At 43.7% G+C, this 14384-nt stretch overlaps 1 protein-coding gene and 1 pseudogene across 1 annotated transcript in view; both read right to left on the bottom strand.

Moving 5' to 3' along the window:
- Positions 1-368: 368 nt before the first annotated feature.
- The window catches only part of LOC102843110 (uncharacterized protein FLJ43738-like), a 58782-nt gene continuing 44766 nt past the window's right edge, over positions 369-14384 (bottom strand). The window contains exons 3-6 of the mRNA XM_006901375.1: positions 12565-12759; positions 10674-10898; positions 1179-1616; positions 369-462 (exon numbers count right to left, since the gene is read on the bottom strand). Coding sequence (XP_006901437.1) covers positions 369-462; positions 1179-1616; positions 10674-10898; positions 12565-12759 — 952 coding nt within the window. The remainder of the gene's footprint in view (positions 463-1178; positions 1617-10673; positions 10899-12564; positions 12760-14384) is intronic.
- Positions 9438-10047, bottom strand: LOC102867544 (annotated as a pseudogene).

Raw genomic sequence — 14384 nt, 5'->3', positions numbered from 1 at the left:
ACCACCAGCTTCACTGTGGGAGGGGAATGAGTATTCTCCTCCTATGAAGATCTAAAGCTTCATAAGCCCAACAGAGGGTTGCTGTGAATCTGAATTCATTCGATAACGGTAAATATGAGTGTTTTCAGCTGTAGTTTTCCATTTCTAATCATGGTGGGGAGGAGACCTTGGCATGAACTTGGGAAACCCTCTCAACAGTATTCACAGGTTCTCACCGGTATGCACAGGGACGTGAAATACTCAAGGAGAGTGTGGCCCACTAGGAAGCCAGTAAGCCAAATCTAGAGCCTAGAATCTTCTTCAGGAGCTTCCATGGGGACTCTGCGCCTGGGACACACAGGTGGGCGGCAGGGTCTGTCCATGCAGCCTCAGAAGGTCTCGGGCCTGTTCTGTAGGGAGGCGGCAAAGCGTGGCGAGAGGAAACGCTCAAGATTTCGTACTTCCTTCTGTTTCAAGCCGTCCCTATGAGTCAGGGAAGGTCAGAAAACCATCTGATCTAGCTTTCTGGGAAAGACTTCTCTGGCAAACTTTTCTTCCTGAACAGAAGTTGACTGTTCATCAATAAAATAGGGTTCAGTACCAGTCTGTAAATAACTTTTAAGATCAGTATTCATAAACTGGAGAGGGAAACCATGAGTCATCAGAAGGGTTTGCTTCCACTGCTTCCAGTCCCCAGGTCACAGATGAAGTCTAAGCAGCATTTCAGAGCTGGAAGGGGTTCAGAAATTCTAGTAAAACCCGGCTAGTGCCTGGGCATCCAGAGGCAAGTCACGGGTAACACTGCGTTGATGCTCAGAGGCCGTTCAACACCTCCCAGCTCCCCAGCTGTATAGCTATAAAAAGGCCCAAAGTCACAGAGAAAATGTATGTGCTACCTGGAAGAAACCCTGGTGGTACAGTAGTTAAGTGTTTGGCTACTACCCAAAAATCAGAGATTCAAACACAACAGGTGTTCCATAGGAGAAAGATGAAGCAGTGTGCTTCTGTAACTGTGAACCCAGTTACTGTGAGTCAGAATCGATTGCACAGCACTGGGTTAGAATCCAGCTCTCCTGCATTCCAAGCCAGCATTCTAAATCACCATGTCCCAACATGGAAAGTTTAGATTCCTAAACCAAATACTACTGAGAACTGAGAGTGGCCGAGCCCTACCTGGTTAACAGTATCAGGAGGCTCACCTTAGACCATCTCTTAGCTCATCCATTTCGGCCTTCAGCACTCCAGAAAGGGGCGGGCTAAGGGAAGGTGGTGGCTTCTGGAACAGATCAAAGTCCACGTGGCGCTGCTCCCAGCCCCAGCCCCTGTGGTCCAGCCCGGGCTCCGGCTTGTTGTCAGGCAGCAGGGAGAGGGTGTTAGACGGGAGCTGGTCCTTATGGGCAGGCTCCCTGGTAACCTGCTTCTGCCTGTGGACCTCTTTGAGCTCTTCGGTGAAGCAGACAGGGGGCAGACTCAAGTACTGGCTATCCCCACGACCTGGCACGTGGAATCCACTGGCAGTGAGCCAGGCCTGGCGGGATTTCTTCTCAGCTTTCTTCTGCTCAGCCTCCCAGTCATAGGGCTCCACCATGGCTGAGAGGTAATCCTGTGAGTATGTGAACCTTTTCCTTGGCTCCTGGAAAGGAGAGAGGAAACAGACCTGAACTTAAGGGCTGGCAGGAGGATTGGTTAGGGTTAACTACTCAGCATGTTTCCAAGTATGTGTTGACAGCGATAAGCATAGTGGCAGTTCCTGACCTCAGTGCCCTCAGTTCCCAGAACTATGCAACTGTATGGCCCCCTTTTATGAAGACCAGTTGTCTGAAATTGCTTTGTCTATGCCAAGGCTTTTCCATGTGGAAGATGGCACACACTGTTCATGAATAGAAATACCTTACTGCAATAAGGAATCTGTAGTGGATTTCACCCACTGTGTCTGCTCATATGTTGGGGATCTCCTTGGCTCACCCTTTGGCCTCTCCCAGCATCTGAGCCCTTCCCTGTCAACTTCCCCAAAAAACTGGCTTCCATCTTGCATACCTGAGATCACACTCACCCACCCAGCTTCTAGGCAGGTATGCTCAGAAAGGGAAGAGCTCCCTGATAAGCCAACTGCCATTATTCCATCTGGAATCAGAGCCTCTCACTATTTTCCACTCTGGACTCACCTTGGCCATTACTCGATAGAGCTCCTTCTTAGCCAGCTCTGCGGAGTTTAGAGTCTGGATACTGTAGTTGTAGACAGGGCCGTTGACAGGAGCTGAGATTCTAATCACCTTCTCCACAGGCTTTTGAGGCTTCCTCACCTGAAAGGCTTGGGCAATATTTCTCTGAAGAAAAGAGACATCAGTCACAACCATATGGATCTCTCCATAGCTAGCTACCAGCTTGTAATATTGATGAAATCTCTGGGACATACTGGAGCAGCAGAAATGATTCTTGACTTGAAATTAAACTCTTGCTATTAATTCATCATTGAACCTTCAACAAATGAATAGATAAAAAACTATAGTTCAAAAGGATCCATCTATTATTTAGTTCAATCTCAGATTATCCAGAATGGATTTCAGAGGCGCAAGAAAAGGAGTTTGAGACTTTAAAGGTCTCAGTTACAAGATCACAAATTGCCTGGACATTTCTTTTTTTTCTAACATAAAGACGTGAAACAAGATGACCTGTCAGCTTTCTTTGTGAACATCTCTCCCTTCCTTGCTTTTTCAAAGAACACAACGTAAGTTTACAGACAGTGGTGCTGGGACCCATAAAAGAAAGAAAAATTAAGAGTGACAACCACTCTAAAGTGTTCCATTTATTTCATTTGTCTATTAAACCTTCAGCATAATAACTTCTTTTCCTTTAAAACACAAGAAGGTGATCTTTTTTTTTATTATTATTATTTTGTGTGTGTGTGTGTGCGTGTACTGTCAAATCAGATCTGACTAGTACAGGAGGTGATTGTCCCTCCTTTTCCCGGCAGAGCATCTGGAAGAAGGTGATCTTAACCCACATGTAAACTATCTTTGGGCCAAACCCCAGTAACATTAGAGTCTGGAGAATTTCTGAAAAGAGGGAGCAGTGAAAGGAAGAACAAATTAATCTCCGATTCACACATGAGAGAACAGACATCAAGAACAAGTGGAACAGAGCAGAGGACAGAAACTGACCCTGTCACTGGATGAAGGCAAAGATCTCTGAGCACCTTCAAGATTGTGCTAGAGGAGATATGTAGAGCTGGGATCCTTCTGTCCCTGCACAAGGCTCCAGTATTTTTTAGTGCAAGGACTGGTCTAAATTAGCCTGGCATTACCAGAAGTGTGCTAGAGCTGGTGAATTACAGTTTGAGGAGATAAGATTCTTGAGAAATGCATCCATTTGAGAAATAACACCCACTGTAAAAAGAAAGACCACACCCATGTTTATCACTATAGCAAAGAGATGGAAGCAACCCAAGTGCCCATCAACAAATGAATAGATAAAAAACTATAGTTCAAAATGGAATACTATGAAAATTGAAAAGCAATGAAATAGTTAAACATGCTACATGGGGGAGCCTTGAGGACATATGCTAAGTGAAATCTCAGTCACAAAAGGATAAATACTGCATAACAATGCTGTTATGAAACAGAACAGATATGGGGGGTAGGGGAGAATGGAAAGCATGGCTAGGTAATGAAAAATGCATTGGATCAGATGAGGGGAAGAGTTGTCCATAAGGAGTATGATGTGTTTAGACATTATATGTATGAGAACAATCTGGAACGAAGAAGGCATTGCAAGGAGGGCTTGGGAGGGAAGAAGTGGGGGGAAGAAAATGTGCAACAATGAAAAAAAAATTATTCTCAATATTAAAGGTTAACAGGTCCTTTTCCTAAGGCAACATGTCATTTGATTTCTCAACTGCCGCTACAATGAATGTTGACGGGGATACAGGTATAATTAGTTCTTTGGTAACTAATCTTTTCTCCATTTACCAGGATGCTGTCTATTGGCTCAGTTTGTGAGAATTTTTATTTTCTTTATGTTGAGGTGTAATACATAATGATTGTCCTTGATCATATGCTACTTCCTGAAATGGTTTAATTTTGATCAACTTTTTTTTTAACATTTTTACTTTTTATTTTTTACAACTTTTTTTTTCTTCCATCTTCCTTTGATGTCTTCTGTATTATTCAATAAATACTGGATATCCATCGGCTCCTTCAGTATTGTAGCTTGAGGTTTGAGGGCTTGTTTTTTTCTCTTCAAGTTTTATCAGCTTGAGAAATTCCAAGCATGTTCTTCCCTTTGGTTTTCTGACCCCAGGTCTTTGTAAATTTTAAATATGTTGCTTTGTCACCTCAAACTACCCTTTGAAATCTTCTGTTCAGCTCTCTTCATCAGTTCTTTTTACTTAGGTCTCTATGTTCTACAATAAGCTTCAGAATCTCTTGATAACCAGTTTGGTCTTTCTTCCTTATCGTTTTAATTAACTTTTATTTTCTTCATAGATGATGTCCTTGTCGTGATGCACAACTCATTTGGTCTTTGGTTATTAATGTTCATTGCACCAAATCTAGATGTAGTTTCTCAGATCAGGAGAGATATACTCAGTCATATTTTGGGTCTCATAGTCTTTTCTTCATTTTCTTCAGGTTCAATTTGAACTTTTTTCCCCCTTGTGATTTTAAAGTTTATAGAAAAGTTGAATTTTCATTCATTCATTTTCGCAAATGTTCCTCCCTACCTCCCAGTTCACTTTAATTTTGTTTGTTTGTTTGGCTTTTTGTTATGTTGTCAAGTCAGATCCAACTGGCACAGGAGGAGATTGCCCCTCCTTCTCCAGCAGAGCATCTGGTGGATTTGAACTATGCTCCTTTGGGATTGTAGCACAGCTTCTTGCCACTAGGCCACCAGAGCTCCCTCCTACTAGTTCTTTTAAAAAAAATCATTCATTGTTGCATAATTTCCTCCCTCCCTGCCCCCATCCACTTTGCTACACCCCTCTTATTCTGGGCCGCTGTCTGTAGTCACCCAATGGAATACTACACAGCACTGAAAAACAAGGAACTCATAAAGTATTCTCCAACATGAGTGACCCTGAAGAATATTATGCTGAGTAAAATATCTCAGTCACAAAAGGACAAATACTGCATTATATCATTGTTATAAAATAGGACTGACATGAGGGTTGGGGACAAACTAAGAAAAGAGGGGATAAATAACACTGCATTGAAATGAAGGAAAGAACTGTTTAAAAGGAATGTATAAACTTCTGCATGATCATTTGATGCCTTTGAATTGTGGTGTTGATGAAGAATATTGAATATACCATGGACTGCCTAGTGAACAAACAAATATTTCTTGGACAAGTGCAGCCATGTTAGCCTCACATCCTTTGAATGTGTTATTGAGAGAGGCTAGTTCCTTTCTTGAGATGAGTTTATCAGTAAAAGAGAAGAAGACCCTCAACTAGATGGACTGGTGATTGCAACAGTGGGCTTAAGCACAGCAGAGATTTTGATAGTGGTGTAAGATCAAGTAGGCTTTTGCTGTGTTATACACAGGGTGGTTGTGGAGTTTATCATTCAGCATGGCTTTCTTAGCCACTGAACTTGACTCTGCCATGTGGATGGGTGGGAATTAGTGAATAGGGCATGTTAGCCTATCCAAAAGGTGATTGGACAGTTTCACCAATCTACAAGGCGATTGGCTAGTCTCGCCAATCAATTGAGTGGCTCCAGCAGCAGATTAGAACTTCCACATGAGCAGAAAGGAGAAGCAACAAGAAAATGTAGGACACCCTTCAGGACCAGACATTCTTGCTCCAGCTGCAACTATGGCAACAGCAGCCATAGTTGAAGCAGAGGACCAGGGAGACCTGGAATGAGACAGAGGTGACTGCTACCCCACTATGGACAGACCCAGAACTAAGCTAAGAGCTTTTGCTCAAGTTCGTTGGGTAGTTTAGGGGATGCAGGACAGAGAGCCAATATTGGCAGGACTGAGAACTTTGTAACACTGGTCTAAAGCCATGAGGCTCAAGGCTGAGGTGTCTGTGTGGACATTTTGGAAGCTGCACCATATTCTGTGACTAATTTGTATTTTTACTTCTCCAATGTGGTTCTGTGTGCTCTGTGAACCATCACATCAGATTTTGGACCCAGCAATGCAGTAAGATTGATGTTCAGATGAGTAGGAGGAGATATGTGAGTGTGGGGGACATGTCTGACCTCATGAGAATTGGGGTTTTGTTGATATTGTTGATGGGGACAGTTCCTCTTTGTAAAGTTGGTAAAGGTCAGATATGGCTGTCCCCACCTGACCCTTCACCTTTTTTCTGTAGCTGTGAGTCAGAGCTGATTCAGTAGCATGTAACGACAATAATCTTGACTGTTTCCTTCTGTCTTCTAGATTTAGGTTTATTTTGCTTTCCTGCCCCCCCCCCAGTTCTTTGAGGTATGTAGTTACTGATTTGTGATTATTTCCTTTTTAACCAAGGTGTTCACAGCTGTAAATTTCCTTGAGAGTTTTATAGAAACTTGGAATATCAGCAAATCAATTCAAGCCATGTATTAAAAGAATGCTAGATCCTACGTACATTGTGTTTATTCAAGAATTGAAGACTGGCTTAATACTTGAAAATCACCACATTAACAGAATAGAGGAGGAAGCTCACACACACATGCCCCATTCTTCAGCATAGAACATATGCTAAGGCCACAAAACCAAGTCTTAAAGGTGAAAGAATAAAAATTCTCTTTTCAGACCACAATGGAATGAAGTTATAAATCAATAACAAAAGGAAAACTGAAAAGATACTACCATTTATCATAAATATATAAGGTACCTTTACACAAACTGACAAATAATATATATGTAAGACCTACTGAAAAGGAATGCAAAGCATTGCTGAAAGATACTCAATGCCACTGGGTCAAAACTGACTCGTGAGTGACTCTCCAGCAGGTTTCTGGACCAGAGGAGACTGCCCATCTCTCGCAGAGCTTCTGCTCATAGATTCAAGCTCCCAGAGAGGGTGACCTTTGACTTAACAGGGCAACTCCCTAAGAACTCTGTTACCAGGACTCCATGTAAAAGATACTAACAACTCAATACTTCAAGCTTCAAGTTGGAACCAACTCATAACTGACCTTCCAGCAGGTTCCCAGAGGCTGTAAATCACAAGGAAAGAGACTGCCCATCTTTCTCAGAGCAGCTCGTGGGTTTGAATTCTATTACTTTGGGTTGGCAGCCCATCAGAGCTCCCTCAGAGATTCTAAAGGAGGCCTAAATAATTGTGTTACATATATAAATAACCTGTGCTGTTGATTCTGACGCAGGTGTGTCAGAGCAGAACTGTGGGTTTTCGATGGTTGAGCTTTGACAAAGAACCCCCACACACAAATCTTTTAAGCCTAGAAGAGATTATGCTAACAGTTGTGAGGGCTCACATCTTAGGTGGTTGTTTTTAATTGAGTCTTTTATGGTCCATCAGAGAGATGGACAATGACTAAGAATGACAGAAGAATTGATGCCTTTGAGTTATGGTGCTGGGGAAGAGTCTTGAACATACCATGGATTACCAAGAAAACAAACAGGTCTGTCGTGGAGAGGGTGAAACCAAGTTTCTCCTTGAAGGCTAGGATTTTGAAGCTCTGATGTACTTTGGGCAAGTGGCCAGGAGGGACTGATCCTTGGAGAAGACATCATGCTTGCTAGGGTGGAGGGACAGTTCCGGAGAGGATGAGATGATTGATACAGTGACTGGAGCAATGGGGGTAGGTTTGTCAGAGTCAGTAATACTGGCTTAGGAAAGGTCAGGCTTCAGAGCTGTTGTGCATAGGGTCACTATGGATCGCAGGCGACTTGATGGCACATAAAACTACATTTTTGGTTGGCAGAGGGATGTGGGAGGTTCTCCTTTGTCATTCAGCCCACATTGCCTTCCATTACCCTACCAAATTCTCCATCTCCTTTTCCCCCCCAACCGTCTTATTTTCTCAGGTCAATGAATTAATTTCATTCTCTCCTTTTGTCACTTGGACACTATCTGACACCCATGGTCTTTTTTTTTTTTTTTTTAACTACACAGGATCTTATTTTGCACTGCTATAACAATTTCGTTATAGGATAAGGGAGGGAAAAAAGGAGGGGATAAAACCACCACAGTGAATAAATTACTAAAGCTTTTCTACTTTTTAACAGGATTTTCCCTCCAATAGACTTATTGTCATATCCCCTTCAAAACAGACAGATGCTTACCAATGTTTAAAGGATTACAGGTTGCCACTGAAAGAAAAATTTTACACAGTCACTGTACATTAAGGTTGAAAACTGTCCTGCATGAAAAATATACTTAGAATTCATGTAGATAGAAGAAAACATTATTGTGTTTAAGGAAAGATTAAAGTCCCCATAATATACCATGTAAATGTGGATCTTCACTCTTCTTGGAGTTGCTCAGATGGAGAGATTCCTCACTTCGGCTCTTTTCACTCTGTATACTGTGTTTCTAACCAGAAGTATTCATTAAGGCAAATAAGTCCTTTTCTGAGAGGTCTTAAGGAAATCATGGGCCAATAGCAAACTTCTGGCATCAAAAGAGATTAATACCATACATAGCCTTTATTAATAGATATTAAGCATATTTTTCTTGGACTAGTCACAAGAAAAGATGAACATGCTTGTTAACAATGTCAAAAAGTTGGGGCGCTCTGGTGGCCTAGTGGCAAGGAGCTGCAACTACAATCCCAGAGGCGAATGGTTCGAATCCACCAGATGCTCTGCTGGATAAGGAGGGACAATCTCCTCCTGTACCAGTCAGATCTGATTTGACAGTACACGCACACACACACACACACAAATAAAAAAAAAAAAACAATGTCAAAAAGTTTCTAATTCAGAGCCCAAGTAATCCCTAACAATACTTCTGTACCTTTAAGCCCTAAACAGTTTAGAGTTTATACCAATGCATTAAAAAATTCAAGCTTGGCAAATTACACCTAAGCAGGTTATTAAACTATATGTACAGAAAGGAAATAATAAATACAGAATTAAGAGACCTTCTCTTTTTCTTTATAGCCTTGAAAACTGACAAACTTTTTGAGGACAGTTCTGTAATACGAAACAGTAGGTAATCACAGGTGTTGAGAAACCTACCTACACAAACGGAAAATACTCAAGGTGATAATACCATTCAGTTCATAGTCAAGGGCACAAGACAACATGTAACAAAAAGAATCACATCAAATAGCCTAGGAATCAAATGTAAATAGTTATGAATACAATCTCCAAAATCTGTCCTTTTTTTAGTGAGCATTAACTATTTATTCAGAGTTAATACAAGGAATGTGAAGGAGTTAAGTCCTCTGTGACAAAGCCATTTTGAGTAGTTTCATGTCAGCTGAGCAGGTGAGAGTTCTGGAAAGGACCACTGAGGAGACCACCAGGAGGCCTCGTGTGGGCAGCGAGAGGGTAGACACTCAGCAGCCGCCTCCAGCCTGCGGGCCTCCCTGACTCCCTGCCTGGGTGGCATCAGTAGTAGAAAGCTGAGGGCCAGTTTTAATGCCATTTGCCTCATTATCAATGTAAAAAAAATGTCTTCTTGGATTTTTCCATAAATTTCTTTTGCTGTGTTAATAAATGTCTCTTCTACATTGGGAGCCATCTTGGCTGAAGTTTCCGTGAACGTAAGTCCATGCTCTTGTGCAAAAGCTTCACCTTTTTTTACCTGCCTTCTAGATTCTAAATCACTTTTCTTTCCAATAAGCATAATGACCGTGTTGGAGTGCTGGTGGGCATCTTCTAACCAGGAAGTGGTTAAAGGTATCTCTCTCCTTGTAATATCATATGTACAGCACCTCTGTAATATGACCTTGTGATGGAGCGAAAGGGCTCTTGCCCTGCCCTATCTCATATCTGAAGTTTGATCTGTTTTCCGTCAATAGTTATCATTCCAGCACCAAACTCTACACCAGCAAGAAGGTCATGCACAGGCCGAAACCTCTTGTCTGTAAACTGTAGCAACAAGCATGATTTACCAACACCTATGTGGCCGATGATGATGTATTTGGAGAGATAGGCATGCACCATGGCCGAGGCCACTGAGTGCCTGGCACACGCCTCCTCCGGCTGCTACTGCCCCTCCTCCACACCTCACCCCTGAGCTCACCCTTCAAACGTCAGTCTCCACCTGCCACTGTGCTCAGCCACCAGCATTGAGGAGTCGAGACAAAGAGGGACAGACTGACACCAGAGGAGCGAGGCATAGACGGCACCCGGGTGAGCCCAGCCTGACCATCGACACCCATGCTCTTAACAGTTTAGCAAGATGTTATTCACATACATGATGGTTCTCCAAGATCAATTCTGGGGCCATGGTAATGGTAATATACCCACACCCAAGGGTTTCTTTTCTCACCATTAGGAACAATGTGATAAACCAGCGCTGGGAGCAAATGCTTCTGGCATGGCTCACCTCTTCTGTGGCCTGCCCATCCAGCCCAGTAAGAGAGCAGATAAGGTTGTGTGCTCGGCTCAGAAATGTGCTATACACCCTGCTTCTTCTCAGCAGGGGACTGGACAGCCAGCCCGTCTAGTCTGACACCCCCGAGGACCCTGACCTAGGGGAGGAGAGGATGCCCACCTGGATCAGGCTGCTCTCACGTTCTTTACTCTTCAACAACATGCTGGTCCGCCACTGCAGATACTTCTCCTGGTGGGTCTGGATCTCAGAAGGGAGGGAGGGCTTCTGCCTCGGGGACTGTTTAAGTTTGGGAGCAGGCTGAGAAGGCAGGGTAGGTAAATTTTCATCTGAAAGGTCTTCCTGGGAGACGGGTATCCCGAATTCCTGGTTCAGGCATTTCATCACGGCAGAGGAAGGTAACAGGTGTCTCGCGACCACTTCACTGAGCTCAGTGCTGTCCTGGCAGATGTAGTGGAGGCTGAAACACACAAGGGCCGTGCCGCTCGGCTCAGAGGATCAAACAGCTCTCCTTACACAGCCCACCCGTCTGCCCTGGGAACTTCTGGATACCTGTCTCCGGGCCTAGCATTCTCTGGGCATCTGATTAACCCTGTCCGTCTCAGGACCCCAGTTCACTGTCTTCCAGTGATGCTGAGTTATGGCAACTCTCCCCCGATGTGGTTTCTGAGCTTGTAAACCTTTGCGGCCAGAGACTGTGCATCTTTCTCTTATGGAGCATCGGTCAATTCCAACAGCCAAGCTTTTGGGTACCAACTCACCATGTTATGCACTACACCACCAGGGCTCCTTGGGATGCAACAAGCACTTGACAACTTTTCTCCCATCGCCTGATAACAGACCTCAACTACCTTCAGTCACGAGCTGGCATGACCAGCCTCCTCGGACTGGCTGTCAAGGCTCTGGACCCCAGATCTCAGCATCTCCCCACTAGACTCCCCACAGCACAGCACCCATGGGCCCTGCTAGTCCCACCATTCTAGGCTTCCTCAGTCTGTGCTTGCCCAGCTCCTTGGCAGAGCTGAAGGTGAGAGAAAAAAAATATCCTCTCAGCCTTTCTCCTCCTGCCTTAGTAATACCTTCAACAGGCACTAGCTGAGGGCTGACTCAGGGTAGACCTGATGCTGACTCTGAAAATACAAAGACATGGTTTGTACCTCTAGTCTCCCTCCCTGCAGTGGGTGAGCTGCCCCCCCAGTGCATGCTCGCTTGCTGCCTCTCGACGCCCACCCGTGTGGAACCTCCTCAGAGAAACCTCATTCTGCTTTCTGACTGGTCGGCCCACTGAGCCTGGGACAGGCTGTCATGGAATCCCAGTATACCCCACTCTGCTTTCTGTTTTAGAATTCTCCCCCCTCCTAGATGAGGGTTCCAGACAAAAGGCAGAGGCCTGATGTCTCCAAAACTCCTCTTACAGCAGATTGTTAAGTGGTTGTTTACCACATAGGTAGAGAAGACCCAGGAGCACTGGCTCAACAGAGGGTTTCTTAGTAGCAGAGAAGCATCACAACTGAAGCCCAAGAAAAGTCTCAGCCAACCCGGTGATTAGTATGTCCCAGCAACCAGAGACCAAGACAGCAGGTACAGGAAGCGATTGGCATTTGAGCAGAAGTAGCAAATAAAATTTTTTAAAAAGATTCAAATACTCAAAGTTCTTAATTTTTGAAAAAGGACCCTCTGGGGGAGGTAAGTATGATAGAGGATTTAGGAAAAAACAAACAGGAAAAGCAATTATTCAATTGGGAAGGGAAGCTGCTATGTCCTGGCTTATTCAATGGATCTAGTCCTCCACCACTTCCCCATTCCTACCTCAGAAAATGAACCCTCGTCAGTTGGTTGCTCCAAAGGCTAGTCTAAAGCTATAGTTCTCCTTTCCCCAAGAACAGCAGACAGGGTAGATTTATGACATGTCTGAAGCTTCTCAAACAATCTGGGGAGATCATGTGGAATAGAGGGGGGAAACAGTCTCTGGGTTCACCTTGATCTGGACTCTGCTCCAAGCTCAGCTTTTTTGGTCACAGAAAAAAAAAAATATGAACTGCATCTCAGTCACCCTTAGAGCAGCCTGGCCAAGCAGGCACGTCACTGCTTGGCTGTCCCGAGGGGCAGTGATCAAGGAGCCTCACCTGAACAGAGCCTTTAAGGTCTCCGGTGGCACTCGGTTCCGGATATAGAGCTGGGGGTTCTTCATGAGGAGAGATAGGGGCTTGAAGAGGTGCACATTGTACAGGATGGACTCCAGGTCTGCGTAGAGGCGGTGATGGAACCAGATTTCAGAGTCATAGAGTACCTTATACTTCCCGTCTTCTGATTCGAGAGCTCTGTGAGAGAAAGCAGAGAGCTGAGAGCTTTTGCTGTTAGACTGAACCTTGCTTAAGACATTTGGTTCTAGGAGTTCCAAACAGGTTCCAAACAGAACCTCTACAATAACCTCTTAGAAGCTCTAAGATGAATTTTCTAATTTGGTTATCAAATCTAGCTAGTCCTGAAGGTGTTGATGGCTTTGCCTCCATCAAAAAGAGGACTCTACTAATCCACGGCATGAGATGGCAATATTAGTACCTTAATGTCACCACCAGATCGAGTATTTGGGAGAAGTGAGGCTCTGAATGATTGTGTGTTTGACACTTTTGTACAATTTAATTACAATAAAAAGTAGCAGAAAGCTAGCTGGTTGGTCCTACTTAAACTAGCTAAAGAAAGAAATGTGTTCAGGGCTTCTAAGTCACAACTCAAACATCATGTGTCAATGCTGTGATGTGCTTTCGAGTCTGGGCCAAAATCACACAGGAGGAGACCGCTTATCTTTCTACTGTGGAAGAGGTGGTAGATTCAAACTGAATGCCTTTGGGTGGACAGCATAATTCCTCACCACTCGGCCACCAGAGCTCTTTCAACCATCATGCAGAAACAGAAGTTTCCATTTGTGCCTGAAAGCCTTTCTTCTTCTGTAGTAACAGGGCTTACTTACATTGCTAAAAATAAAATTCAGAATCCTGCTGTTAAGAGTGGCTGATGTACAACTTCAGTTGAAATCTCAACCTCAGATGGTGCCAGAAGCGAAAATGAAAGCTTTGATGGGGATGAAATGGGATCTTGAAATTCGGGATGGGAGTATATGGGTAAATAATCAGAAGCTGAGAATAGTGAGACATTAAATCCCAAAAAGGTTTGTTCCAAGAACTAAAGATTTATAATCAAGTCACTCTGGCATGAAAAGACAGAGACTAATCACACAAAAGTGCCCTGTGTTCAAGGAAGGCTGAAGACCACCTCCCCTGAACACAAAATCTACTAACCATCACAAGGAAAGATTATGAAACAGTCTTATCAGACTTCTAAGCCCTTCCTGCACATTCTAGCCTCATTAAACCTTCCCTCACATTTCCTTTCTCCTTATCTACCTCCTTAAAGTTATTTATTTAAAAAGTCTGACTTTGTCTGAAAGGTCAGATGGTCTTTACCTGCTGTTTCTCTCAGATCACCAACATCTGAATAAAGCTTGCTTAATAGTGTGGATCTTTGTCTTTACACAGTGTACGTGTAGCCTCAGGCAGCAGAACACCATCCTTTTCTGGCTACACTTTGTTACACTCACAATATCAATTCAACTAATGGAGGGTCTTCTCCTTCACTGACTCTCTACTTTTCAAAGCATGATTTATTTGAGGATTGGCCTCTTGTGATAACATGCACACAGTAGGTGAGTCAAAGACTCACCGTAGCTTCCAAAGAAGCCCCTAGCTCTACATCTTTCATGTATTTCAGTTTCTCTATCTGTTAATTTTTTTTTTTACAGAGGTTTTGGATTTCCATTCATTCATTGCCGCATTTTTCTCCCTGCCCACCCCTCCCCACCAGCTCGCGTCCCTCTCCGAAGAGAGAAAAAAAATAAAAAAATTCCTTCATTAATATACAATTCCCACGTCCCTTCCCCCCACCCCCC

This window comes from Elephantulus edwardii, unplaced genomic scaffold (genome assembly GCF_000299155.1).
Source record: "Elephantulus edwardii isolate Elephantulus edwardi_28Jun2011 unplaced genomic scaffold, EleEdw1.0 scaffold00322, whole genome shotgun sequence".
Lineage (NCBI taxonomy): Eukaryota > Metazoa > Chordata > Mammalia > Macroscelidea > Macroscelididae > Elephantulus > Elephantulus edwardii.
Note: the sequence above shows the minus strand (reverse complement) of the source record. Positions and strands in the feature narration are given on the sequence as shown.